Source organism: Pipistrellus hanaki (genome assembly GCF_964339955.1).
Source record: "Pipistrellus hanaki genome assembly, chromosome: 2".
NCBI lineage: Eukaryota > Metazoa > Chordata > Mammalia > Chiroptera > Vespertilionidae > Pipistrellus > Pipistrellus hanaki.
The window spans coordinates 7,313,427-7,324,712 of NC_140504.1; the positions used below are offsets into that span (position 1 = coordinate 7,313,427).

The 11,286-nt window shown below is 50.2% G+C and overlaps 1 protein-coding gene across 1 annotated transcript; it reads right to left on the reverse strand.

Moving 5' to 3' along the window:
- Window positions 1-428: 428 nt before the first annotated feature.
- SUMO3 (small ubiquitin like modifier 3) lies at window positions 429-11,011 on the reverse strand. The gene is made up of 4 exons (XM_084873760.1): window positions 10,716-11,011; window positions 4,380-4,508; window positions 3,564-3,635; window positions 429-1,821 (listed from the first exon to the last, which is right to left on the reverse strand). Exons 1-4 carry the CDS (start codon window positions 10,734-10,736, stop codon window positions 1,729-1,731), a joined length of 315 nt encoding a protein of 104 aa, XP_084729886.1. The 5' UTR covers window positions 10,737-11,011; the 3' UTR covers window positions 429-1,728.
- Window positions 11,012-11,286: the final 275 nt, after the last annotated feature.

Sequence of the window (11,286 nt, forward strand, 5' to 3'; positions counted from 1 at the left end):
GGAGCTGGGATATAGCACGTCCACTCTCACCTGATCATTTACACCAGCCAAAGTAGATGGGTTCAAGCCCAGTACGGGGACTCAGTAATTTGCTAGGTGCCCCGGAGAGTGGAGGTGGGGGGCATTGCATCCGCAGAGGAGCCCCTGTCCTTCCTTAAGTTAGGAGAGTGAGGCTGTGTTTGGGACATCAGAGCAGTGCTGCTTGAATTCCCACCCACTGCACTGACCGAAGAAAGAACAAGGCATGTCCCTGAGGTTATCTTTCCTCTCAAAATGTATGCACCTTGTGCATTTGGAATAATACCTCTTGGTACTAATATTTTTAAAATATTTACAGGCCTCATTGAGCCTTGCTGAATGGTCATTACAAAGGTTGAATTGTGACAGTCAGCGGCAACCTCCAAATGCAATATTTAATACAAGAGACAGAATATCAAACTATATTTACTGTTTACAGTAGTAAAGGACAACAAAGAATGTACAAATTGTGAACAAACAGCAGAGCCAGCAGACACCACATCCACACCCCAACAGCAAAACACAAAGGAAAGGCAAGATTCCGGGCAAGCAAGAGATGATGGTCCAGGTCGCACTGTCCAGGTACCAGGAGGCAGAGCAGGGCCATCAGGCAGCAGGGGTTCCATACAGAAGGGCAGGAGAACTGAAAGTGTAATAGGTTTAGGTTCCAAAATGGTTCACAGAAATGAAACCACAGCTAACTCAGGAAAGCACATGAAGTCTGTGAGAACAACATGAAGTCATCTGTGCATAGGGCCCATCTGTAATCACACTTGGAAGTAGCTCTTTGACACAAAAAAGTCACTGCAAAATCAGCTATACTTAATCATACTTGTTTATATAGAAACCATAATTATTCATCAGAAGCAAATACTGGAAGAAATCTGAGGGCACAAGTACTGCCAAGTGAGAAACATGGCAATTGTTTTCCTCTATTAAAAGGGGACCCCTGAAACTAATAGAAAATAATAGTGAATATAAACTGTAATTGAAAAATAAAAAATTTAAAAAAAGGGAAAAGCCAATTTCTGTTGCACCCTGCTTTGCCCATGCACCATCAGGGGTCCTGGGCCTGCCCTGCCCAAGGAGAACTAGAGGAACAGAGTGCCCAGGCCCGTGGTACTGAGGGACTCGGTTACTTGTCACCTTTTCAAAAGCATTCCAGTATCCTCCCTTCAACTTGACCATGTTCTCACAAAACTTAAGCTTGCAATATTTAGCACTGAAAAAACCTACAAGACAGTGAGTGGACCTACAAGAAACAGTGAGTGGAAGTTTTGTCTCCCCACAATGCCCCCAGAACAGCCCATAGAAGCACCCCCACTTTGGTGATGTGAGCTCTCTACAATGGACTAAGCAGGGGGATTTATTCAATACCTGGGATAAGACCCCTGTCTAGACTAAAAAGGGACATTCACACAACAAGCTTCGGGGAAATGTGGTGAGAGGGGGAAAGACAAAAAACGAGAGCAAAAGCAAACCCCCAAAACCTTGCAACTCATGTTCCTAAACAGACATGACACTGGCTGGCCCGGTTCAGGTAAGGATTCGTCCCTGCAGACAGTTTTGAGTTGCACCCGCAGTATGTCAGAGAGGAAAGGGATTTTTGTGGATGTCCTTGGTTCCGGCAGACTCCTTTGTGATTGGCATGGTCACGTGTTCACTATTCAACAGCAAATGCAAGGACGGTGACAAAGTGGGCCGGTCCCGCTACAGACCACATCCCAAGAGGCAGCCAGTCGCCCGTGAGCCTCCTGTTTGCTGCTGGAACACGTCGATGGTATCTTCATCCTCCATCTCCAACTGGCAGGGTCGACGTGACAGGCACAGAGAGAGAGGGGACATCTGTTAGTTTTCTCGCCATCACAGGAACAAAACTGTTCAACTGAACACACGTGCATAGCACTGTCTCCCTTGCACAGGCGCACAACACCCACCACACCTCTGCTCCGGGGGCTGTTCCTGGGTCGCTAGGTCATATCAGAGAGAAGAGGCTTTGTTTAGGATTCCCAACAAGCTACTATTCAGCAGCCTTCCCCTAAGAAAACCCACAAAAGAGTATTCAAAATTAGCTTTAACTGACAGAAAAACGAAGTCTCATTAAAAAATGAGCAAGTATCTAATATTGTTAGTGAAAATTAGACAAAGTCAGAGCCCCATTAGGAACATCCACAGAGTGGCGCCAAGTCCTCAGGACTAGCAGGGGCCACATACATCATAACACGTGCAGTGGGTGGCTGTTCCAACACAAACCAAATCAGAAAAGAACCCACGTGGTAAGGGACCAGCTGCAGGCTGTACCCCTGGTGTCCGTCCCTCCCCTTCAAGATCAGGGCAGAGAAGGGCAAAAACCCCACCTGCTCCTCCCAACACCACGGGAATAGACATCTGCCCTGATCTTTGTCCATTCTCAGAACAAAAGAACTTCCGCCAAATCACAGAGACTAAACAGGCCTGGAGGCAGTAACATTTCCCAGAAACAGAGGAGTAGGTCCGGGTTAGCGGGCCCTGTGCTGCTGCAGACACTACGTGAATAGGAGCCAGAGTGACAGGCCGGAGGAAAGCGTTCCAGCCCCCCACCCCAGTGCAAACCCCCAGAAATCCTCAGAGCCATCCACCATCTCACAGCAGAAGAGTTCCTCAACTGAGCAGAAATATGTCGCCCTTTCACATGCACCAGCCCAGTGGATCTTGTCTCTGTGAAGGGCAACACTGAGTGAGACCCCAACAGTAGGTGACTCTGGATCACAAGGTCACCCAGCTGATGAATGGTAAGAACCACAGACTGGCCAAAACCGGTTTGGCTCAGTGGATAGAGCATCAGCCTGTGGACTGAAAGGTCCCGGGTTTGATTCCAGTCAAGGACATGTACCTTGGTTGCGGGCACATCCCCAGTGGGAGGTGTGCAGGAGGCAGCTGATCGATGTCTCTCTCTCATCGATGTTTCTAACTCTCTGTCCCTCTCTCTTCCTCTCTGTAAAAAATCAATAAAGTATATTAAAAAAAAAAAAGAACCACAGACTGAACCTCAGCCTCCAACTCCATCTGAAACTTTTCACTGTGGGGCCTTGCAATGCAACATGCTGGGCTGTTGGGAGGAAGTCACAGGCTTAACAAAAGCTGACTCCTGGCTGAAATGAAGGTACACTCTCCTTTCCATCCACCCCCCTATACACACATACTTACAGGGCACAAGAAGCAAGCCAGTAAGTTGGCTACAAATTAACTAACACTACAAGTTCAATGCCCAGACCACCAGGGGGTGTGCGTGCGTCTGCCCATCTTGCCTAGACCCCTCTTCTGAGCCCCCAGCCCGCCCGCTGCACCTCCCAGCCTGGAGGAGAATGTCCAACAAAGGACATTCTCATCTGAAACACTAAACTGCCCAATTAAAATGTTAAATATTCTAATAACTAGGAACATTAAGAAAAAGTAAGGTATCCCATATAAACACCCATCAGTAGCTCCCCAACAAGAATATTTCAAACAGCAATTAGTCAAATGCAGGTCGACGTGGCCTCAAGACGCCGAAGCTGCTTTCATACCTGGGCCGGGGTGTCTGCTTCATTAATTGGCTGCCCATCGAATCTGAATCTAATCTGTCTCATTGACAAGCCCTGGAAAGAAAAGGCAAATAGAATTAAGTATTTTTAGGTAATGCATTAATTCAAAAATCACATATTTACACCAGAATACCAGGATTCTGACCAGAGGATATCTTTCCATTGGTTTTTAGAGAAGGAAGAAGGAGAGACAGAGAGAAACATCCATGTGAGAGAGAGACATAGATTGGTTTGCCTCCTGCACGCACACTGACCAGGATTAGCACAAATGCATTTGAGCTGTAAGTTCATGACACTAACAAAAATAATTACAACTGAAAAGGCTCAATTTACTGGTCACTGTGGGAGGACGCAAGGGAGTCAGCTCGTTACTTTGAAAAATGGTAAAGGGAATCAAGCATTTTGTAGAAACCAAACTGGGATGAGGGATGTGTCTCCACAGCATTTTCCAGCTACTGTGTGAAGCCAAGGAACTGCACTCAAATTCACTGTTCTGCGATCTCCCAGGAAGGAAGCCGCATACACACTGACCCAAGAGCAGACGTGGTCACACTCCACCCCCAGAGGAAGAGGCAGCATTTCGCCTGGCCTGATGGGCACAATCTGGAGATGAAGAGGGATGAAGAGAAAAGGCCACCAAGGAGTGAAGACACACATAAATGCGCACACACACAAATATGCACACACGTGCATACCAAAGCACACGTGCAGACACACATGCACACTTCCAGGACAGTGGAGCCCTGAACAGCCTGGACACGGGGTGACAGCAGAGTCCCACCCCACCCACAGGCACACCTGCCGCTCGCAGTAGGCCTTCATCAGCTTGCTCAGCGGGGTGTGTCTCTTAATCTTGAACTGGACCACGGAGCCATCTTGCCCAGCCACTTTCAGGTTGATGTGGTCGTTCTCTGTCTTCACTCCCTCCTGCAAGAGACATGACACTGGGCCTCAACACCCAAAATAACCACTACTGTAAAGGGCAAATCTTTAGGTAATTGCTGGGGTTTTATTTTTAAGTCATGAAAAAGCAACCTAATTCTGAAAACTCTCCAGCAATCCAATCACTCATGTGATGGTTTTATTTTTACACGGAAATTGTTTTTAACTTCCATAATACTTGTGAAGCATCCATGTGTCAGGAAATGCAATGGAAAACTACAGAGTTCATAGATTGGTAATTCAAAGAAAAAGAATCTGTTCAATAAATCTAGAAAAACTGAGAGCAAGTCCACGTCTGCCACAGATCACTGTGAAGCCGGAGGGAGCCGTGGTAGGCCCGTCCTCCGGGGGGAGCGGTTGGTGCAGCAGCAGCTTCCACCTTCCAGCTGCCGCGGCCCGGGTAGTTCAATCAGCCCCACTGGTCAGGGGCACTCACAGTATTTATCTTGTGGAATTCCTGACTCGCTCAGCTCCTGAGCAACCACACAGGGAACGGATGCCACAAGCCTGTGTCCTGCAGCAGCAGCTCAGGCTGAGAAGCGTTTCCTAAGAACCAGAGATGTGCCCGCAGGGTGAAGCGCCGGTGAGGGTCCTGCCGTCACAGAGCCACCTGTTACCTGGCTCTGACTGTTTGGGAAGGAAGAGTGGTTTATCTTTGAACAAAACGATGAAAGTGACCCAAGCCAATCTGAAAATAAAGACTTGACGGATCTCAAAGTGGTTCTGTACTTTCTCCAGCTGACACGCATGCTCCCTGGCTGGCGCATCCCCAGAAGAGCTGACCATGGCCGGGCTGCTGGCTTTGTGGAGGAGTCAGATCTGCTCTCCTTCCCTCCCTACCGGGAGGGCTGGGCCCTTTGCTCCCCCTCGCCATGTCGCCAGCTGTCCTAACAAAAGGGGCTGGGAGGCAGGCAGTCACATCCTACACATTGTTCGACACTTTGAGTGGGGGTGCCACTCTTTCTAGGGAGCTCGGAATGGCCTGAGAAGTGGCCCTAGGAGGCAAGACCCCAGCAAGGAGCCTGAAGGTCATCCTGGGGTGGTGCTTACCCCACCGCAGCCTTGGGGGGCAACTTGGCCTGGCACCACTCAAGCCCCCCTCTGCAATGTGGACTCGTGTAGGCAAACCCGGTGACACAGTGCGGGAGTGTGGGTGTGGGTGTGGGTGTGTGTATGTGCGCGCGCTCAGGAACGCAGGGTCCCTCTAGCATACCTTCATTCCCCAGATAGTAAGGATACATTTGCTTCTTTGTTCAAATAAAGGTGTTTTGTTTTTTTTATAACAGTTATACATTTATAGAAAAATTGCAAAACATGGAGAACTCCAGTACACCTCCCACCTGTCTCCCCAGTGTTAACATCTCACACCCAGTACGCCACACTAAGACACCAGTGCTGGCACACCACTACCAATGAAACGCCAAATTCTTGCTATTTCACCAGTCTTTCCATTACTGTCCTTTTTCTGTTCCAGGATCCAATCTAGAGTACCACACTGTGCTGAGAGATATACTTTCCCAATGTTTTATTGTGTTAAAAAAAAACATAACAGCCGAAACCGGTTTGGCTCAGTGGATAGAGCGTCGGCCTGCGGACTGAAAGATCCCGGGTTCGATTCCAGTCAAGGGCACGTACCTTGGTTGCGGTCACATCCCCAGTGAGGGGTGTGCAAGAGGCAGCTGATTGATGTATCTCTCTCATCAACATTTCTAAATCTCTATCCTTCTCAATTCCTCTGTGTAAAAATTAATAAAATATATATTTTTTTTAAACTAAAAAAAAAAAACAAAAAAACACATAACATAAAATGTACCATTTTAACCATTTCCAGTGGTATTACATTCATAATGTTGGGTGGCCATCACCAATATCCATCTTCAGAACTCTCTTCATTTTGTAAAACTGAACCTCTGTCCCCACTGAACACTAAATCCCCTCCCCAGCCCTGGCACCCACCCTTCTGCTTCTGTCTGAATTTGATGACTCCATGTCCCTCATACAAGTGGAATCATACCGTGTTTGCCTTTTTGTGACTGGCTTATTTAACTTAGCGTACTGTCTTCAACGTGCATCCATGTCATAGTGCATCCATGACATAATTTCTTTTCTTTAGAAGGCTGAATAATATCCCATTGTATGGATGGACCACATTTTGTATGTCATCCTTCCATGAATGCTTGGGTTGCTTCCACATTTTAGCCACAGTGAATAAGGCTGCAGTGTGCATGAGTGTACAAATATCTCTTGAGACCCTACTTTAAATTATTTTGATTGTGTACCCAGAAGGGGAATTAATTGCTGGGTCATCTGGTAGTTGTATATTAATTTTTTGAGGAGCCTCCACACTGTTTACCCAACTGTTGCACCAGTTTACATTCCAACCAAAAGTCATGGGGATTCCAATCGCTCCATGTCTTCACCAACACTTGTAAGTTTCTTTTCTTTTTTTCTTTTTCTTTTTTTTTTAATAGTAACTGTCCCAATAGTTGTGAAGTCTTGATGATTTGCAATTCCCCAACGACTGGTGTTGTTAAGCATCTTTACATGTCCTTATTGACCATTTGTTTTCTTTTTATGTTTTATTTATTGATTTTTTAAAAAGAAAGAAAGGAAGTAAGAGAGAGAAAACATTAATTTGTTGTTCCACTTATTTATGCATTCATTGGTTAATTCTTATATGTGCCCTCACCAGAGTTGGAACCCACAACCTTGGCCTATCAGGATGACACTCCCATCAACTGAGCTACCCAGCCAGGGCTCTTATTGGCCATTTGTATATCTTCTTTTGAGAAATGTCTATTTAAATCCTTTGCCCATTTTGGGGAAAAATTTTTTTTTCAGTTGTTGAGTTTTAGAAGTTCTCTATATATTCCAAATATTAATCCCTTATTACATATATGATTTGCACCTATCTTCTTCCCTTCTCAGGTTGCCTCTTAACTGTTAATAGCACAAAATTTCTGTAATTTTCATAAAGTCAGTTTGTCTGTATTTACTCTTGTTGCCTGTGCCTATGGCATTATATCCAAGAAATCACGGCCGTACTCAATGCTGTCAAGCTTTTATCCTGTTTTCTCCTAAGAGTTTTATGGTGTGGGTCTTACATTTGGGTCCTTGACCCGTTTTGAGTTAACTTTTGTATGTGGTGTTACAAAGGGTCCAACTTAATTCTCCTGCATGTGGACAGAGGAAATATTTGTTTTTATAATGAAAAAACATGATTTGTTCAAACAAACAGATGCAAGAACCAAAACGCAAAACAAACAGAAACTCTGAATCACAGGGCAGCAGCTGCAGACCAGGCAAAGGAAGGCAGCACTGGGCAGAAGGCCTCACCGGGAACAATGGGGGCACCAGCTCCCACAGGGGGCACATACAGCCAGGAAAAGCCCCAGGTACCTCTCCTCTCCAGGAGGGACACTAAGAGCAATGGCTGTACCAGACCCCGGTGAACTCCTAAATAAACAAGGAGTAAGAGAAACCCAAAACTAGACACAACGACCACGATTTACTGCTGACCCACAAGGCCTTCCTTGGGCCAGCATGATGTCCTAGGAGGGTGCCTGCCCCTCCTCACCAAGACCAGAGCAGAGGGCTCCTCGCAGGCACAAAGGGCACTGCAAACTGTTTACCCTTTTGGACACAGTCCAAACAAGTCTGTTCAACTGAAAGGACCCTGGAAGTTGACCTGTGGAAGAGTTAAGTTTAAACCACTGGAGAAGTGGGTATAGTGTGTGTATTTCACTAAATGTAAACTTCAGTAAGAGGACGCCACCCAGAAATCAAAGAAAGGCATTTATTTTTGGCCAAATGACCAGGCTGAGAGGAGTGGTATAAAAGGCTGGGCTGGAACCAAAGTGTACAAAGCAAAGGCGGCTCCAATTGTAGTGCGATCTTGACTCAAGGCAGGGCAGGGAGCGGGCTGGCTTCCACCATGAGCCAGCGGGCACACGCCTTGTTTACGTAAAGGAGGCCTGCCTGCGAGTTTGACATGATTGAGGGCTGCAATCTCTAGTACCAGGCTGGTATCAGAAGCCTGCGTGCAAAGCATTCAACTCAACAGCAGACCTTCCTCTCGGTCAATAAACAAACCCTGACAGTGCAGACCAAAAGCTTCGGAAACATCCTTTCTATGTTATATAATGAAAGGATAATATGCAAATTGACTGAACAGCAGAACAACCGGTAGCTATGATGTGCATTGACCACCATAGGGCAGACGCTCAACACAGGAGCTGCCCCCTGGTGGTTAGTGCGCTCTCACTTGGGGGGGGGGGGGGTTGGGGATGGTGCCCCGCAGCCAGAAGCCAGGCTGATGGCTGGTGAGCACAGCAGTGGTGGCTGGAGCCTCTCCCGCGTCCGTGGCAGCACTAAGGATGTCCAACTGGGGCTTAGGCTGGCTCCCCATGGACATCCCCCAAGGCCCGCCATCAGCTGGGCATCCCCAAGGGCTGCCAGACTACAAAAGGGTGCAGGCTGGGCTGAGGGACCCTCTCCTCCCAGTGCACCAATGTCGTGCAGCGGGCCTCTAGTGTTTTTAATAAGAGTAGTTAGCACAACAGCTGTGGACGTCCCCACAGACTGACGGCCGTTTTAAAACCCTAGACTCTAGGGCCTAGAGCGTCAATTTTCAACCAGTGTGCCACAAGAATTTTTAAAACTTGCAACCTGACTATTTGGTCAGGAGCACTGACCTCTTTTCCCTTAGACTGTCAAATAAAATGACCACAGTCAACAACATAACAATCATCTGGTGTGAATGAATCACAATTATACCTATTTTTTTGGTCATATCAGCAAAAAATGTAGTTTTTGGTATGCCGCAGAATTTTAGTAATAAGTTTATGTGTACTATGAGATTTTAAAAAGATTGAAAATCACTGTGCTAGGCCCTGGCTGGGTAGCTCAGTGGTTGGCAAGCCATCAGCATAGCCAAGGTTGCAAGTCAGAGTACAATCAATGAATGCATACATAAATGGAACAACAAATTGATGTTTCTCTCTCCCTAAAAACAATAAATAAATAAAATTTTACATAAGCGGGGGGGGGGGGGGAGCTAAAAAGAAAAAAATAAATAGAAAATTTAAAAAAGCCCTGGAGCATCGACCTCCTACTGAAGGGTCCTAGATCGACTTCCAATCAGGCCTGGCTGGGGCGTGTGCGGGAGGCAACCAATCCATGTATCTCTCTCACATCGATGTTTCTTTCTCTCTCCCTCCCTCCCTTTCTCTCTAAAAATCAATTTTAAAAAACTATCTTCAGATGAGGATTAACAGCAAAACAAAAAAATCGCTGTCCTAGAGAAGCGCACGCCAGGGGGCGCTACAGGGACCAGTGGGTCCAGCGATGGGAGGCCGGGCGCACCCTGGGGGACAGACAGCAGAGAGGAGAGTGGGCGCACCCCGCCGGGCTGTATGGGAAAGGTGACAGTGCGCAGACAGGCCGACCACCGCCCCCTTCCCAGAGGATCGCAGACGTGGGACCCGCAGCGAGGGGCTAGCGGGGGTCGGCCTCCGCGATGGAGAAGGCCTTAGGGAGGGGCGGTCCCCGAGAGGGGTCAGGGCGGGAGAGTGTCCGAAATCCCCGGAAGTGGGGTCAGGGCAGGAGAGAGGTAGGGTCCCCGGCGGCAGACTCCTGAGAGAGGGGAGTCTGGATGCGGCAGGGAGGTCCCGAACACCAAGTGTCCCGGCGGGAAAGGGGCGGCAGTGGCGGGGGATCGGGGCGAGGAGGGTCCCGACAAGGGGTCGCCCTGCTCTACCGCGGCGCTCGGCGTAGGCTCCGCGGACCCCGAGCAGGTGACGCGGGGCGAGAGGTCAGGCTGCGCGCGGGAACCGGAGGGGGCGGGGCGAGAGCGGAGGGGGCGAGGCCTAAGCCGGGTGTGGGAGCGGCGGGGCGGGCCCTAAGCGAAGGGCGGGGCCTAAGCGAAGGGCGGAGCGGCCTGGACCGTGGGGGCGGAGCCTGGGCCGGGGCAGGGCGGAGCCTGGCCGGGCGGGGGGAGGGGAGCCCGGCGGCGCGACTGCGGGGGGAGGGGCGGGAGGCCCGGGCGCCGGGGCGGCCCAGCCGGCATCGCGGTCCCTGGCCCCGGGGGGCCGTGCGGGGCCGTGGAGAGTGTCGGAAGCGCGGAGGGGGCTGAAGGGAGCGGTGCAGGCGGGGGTCGTGCGCGGAGCCCGGCCCGCGCCCACCGGCCCTTACCTTGGGCTTCTCCTCGGACATGGCTGCGCGCTGTGGCGGGTGGCGGGGCGGCGGCAGGGGATGAGGCAGCGCGGGAGCGGGCGAGTCACGCTCTCAGCCCGCCGCTCTCCCGCCGCAACTGCCCGCGGGGCCGCGCTTTGCCCCCCAAATCCTGGCGCGCCGGTTGGCCGGCGCGAGGTCACGTGGCGGAGGCGCGTGCACGACGCGCGCGCCCGGGGCATAGAGCGCGCGCCCGGTGGGGCCGAGGTTCCCGGCGATTGGGAGTGCGTCACGGGGCGGGGCCCCGCGCCATCCCCGCGCCCCAACGCCGGGGGGCGCTCAGGCACTGAGGGGTGGGGGTTGGGCGCGCTGGGACCTCCGGAGCCCTCAGGGCATCCAGGGCGGGGTCGCTCCGGACGTCGAGCTAGGGAGAGGTTTGGGGAGGGAAGTGGCCTACAAAGAGGTAGGCCTGGAGGCCAGGCCAGGTGCAGAGTCAGTGGCCAGGACTGGTGCATTCTCTTGGGGTCAGTGGGCCTGGGTGCTTCCTGGAAGAAGTGCCTTCACCCAGGTGCCCAATGTCAGGTCATCAAGG

Coding starts and splice junctions, on each gene's coding strand:
- SUMO3 (XM_084873760.1), bottom strand. CDS start 10,736: ATGTCCGAGGAGAAGCCCAAG. Junction 3,636..4,379: donor AGGCCTACTGCGAGCGGCAG/GTGTGCCTGTGG, acceptor TTTTCTTTCCAG/GGCTTGTCAATGAGACAGAT. Junction 1,822..3,563: donor AAGCAGACACCCCGGCCCAG/GTATGAAAGCAG, acceptor CGACCCTGCCAG/TTGGAGATGGAGGATGAAGA.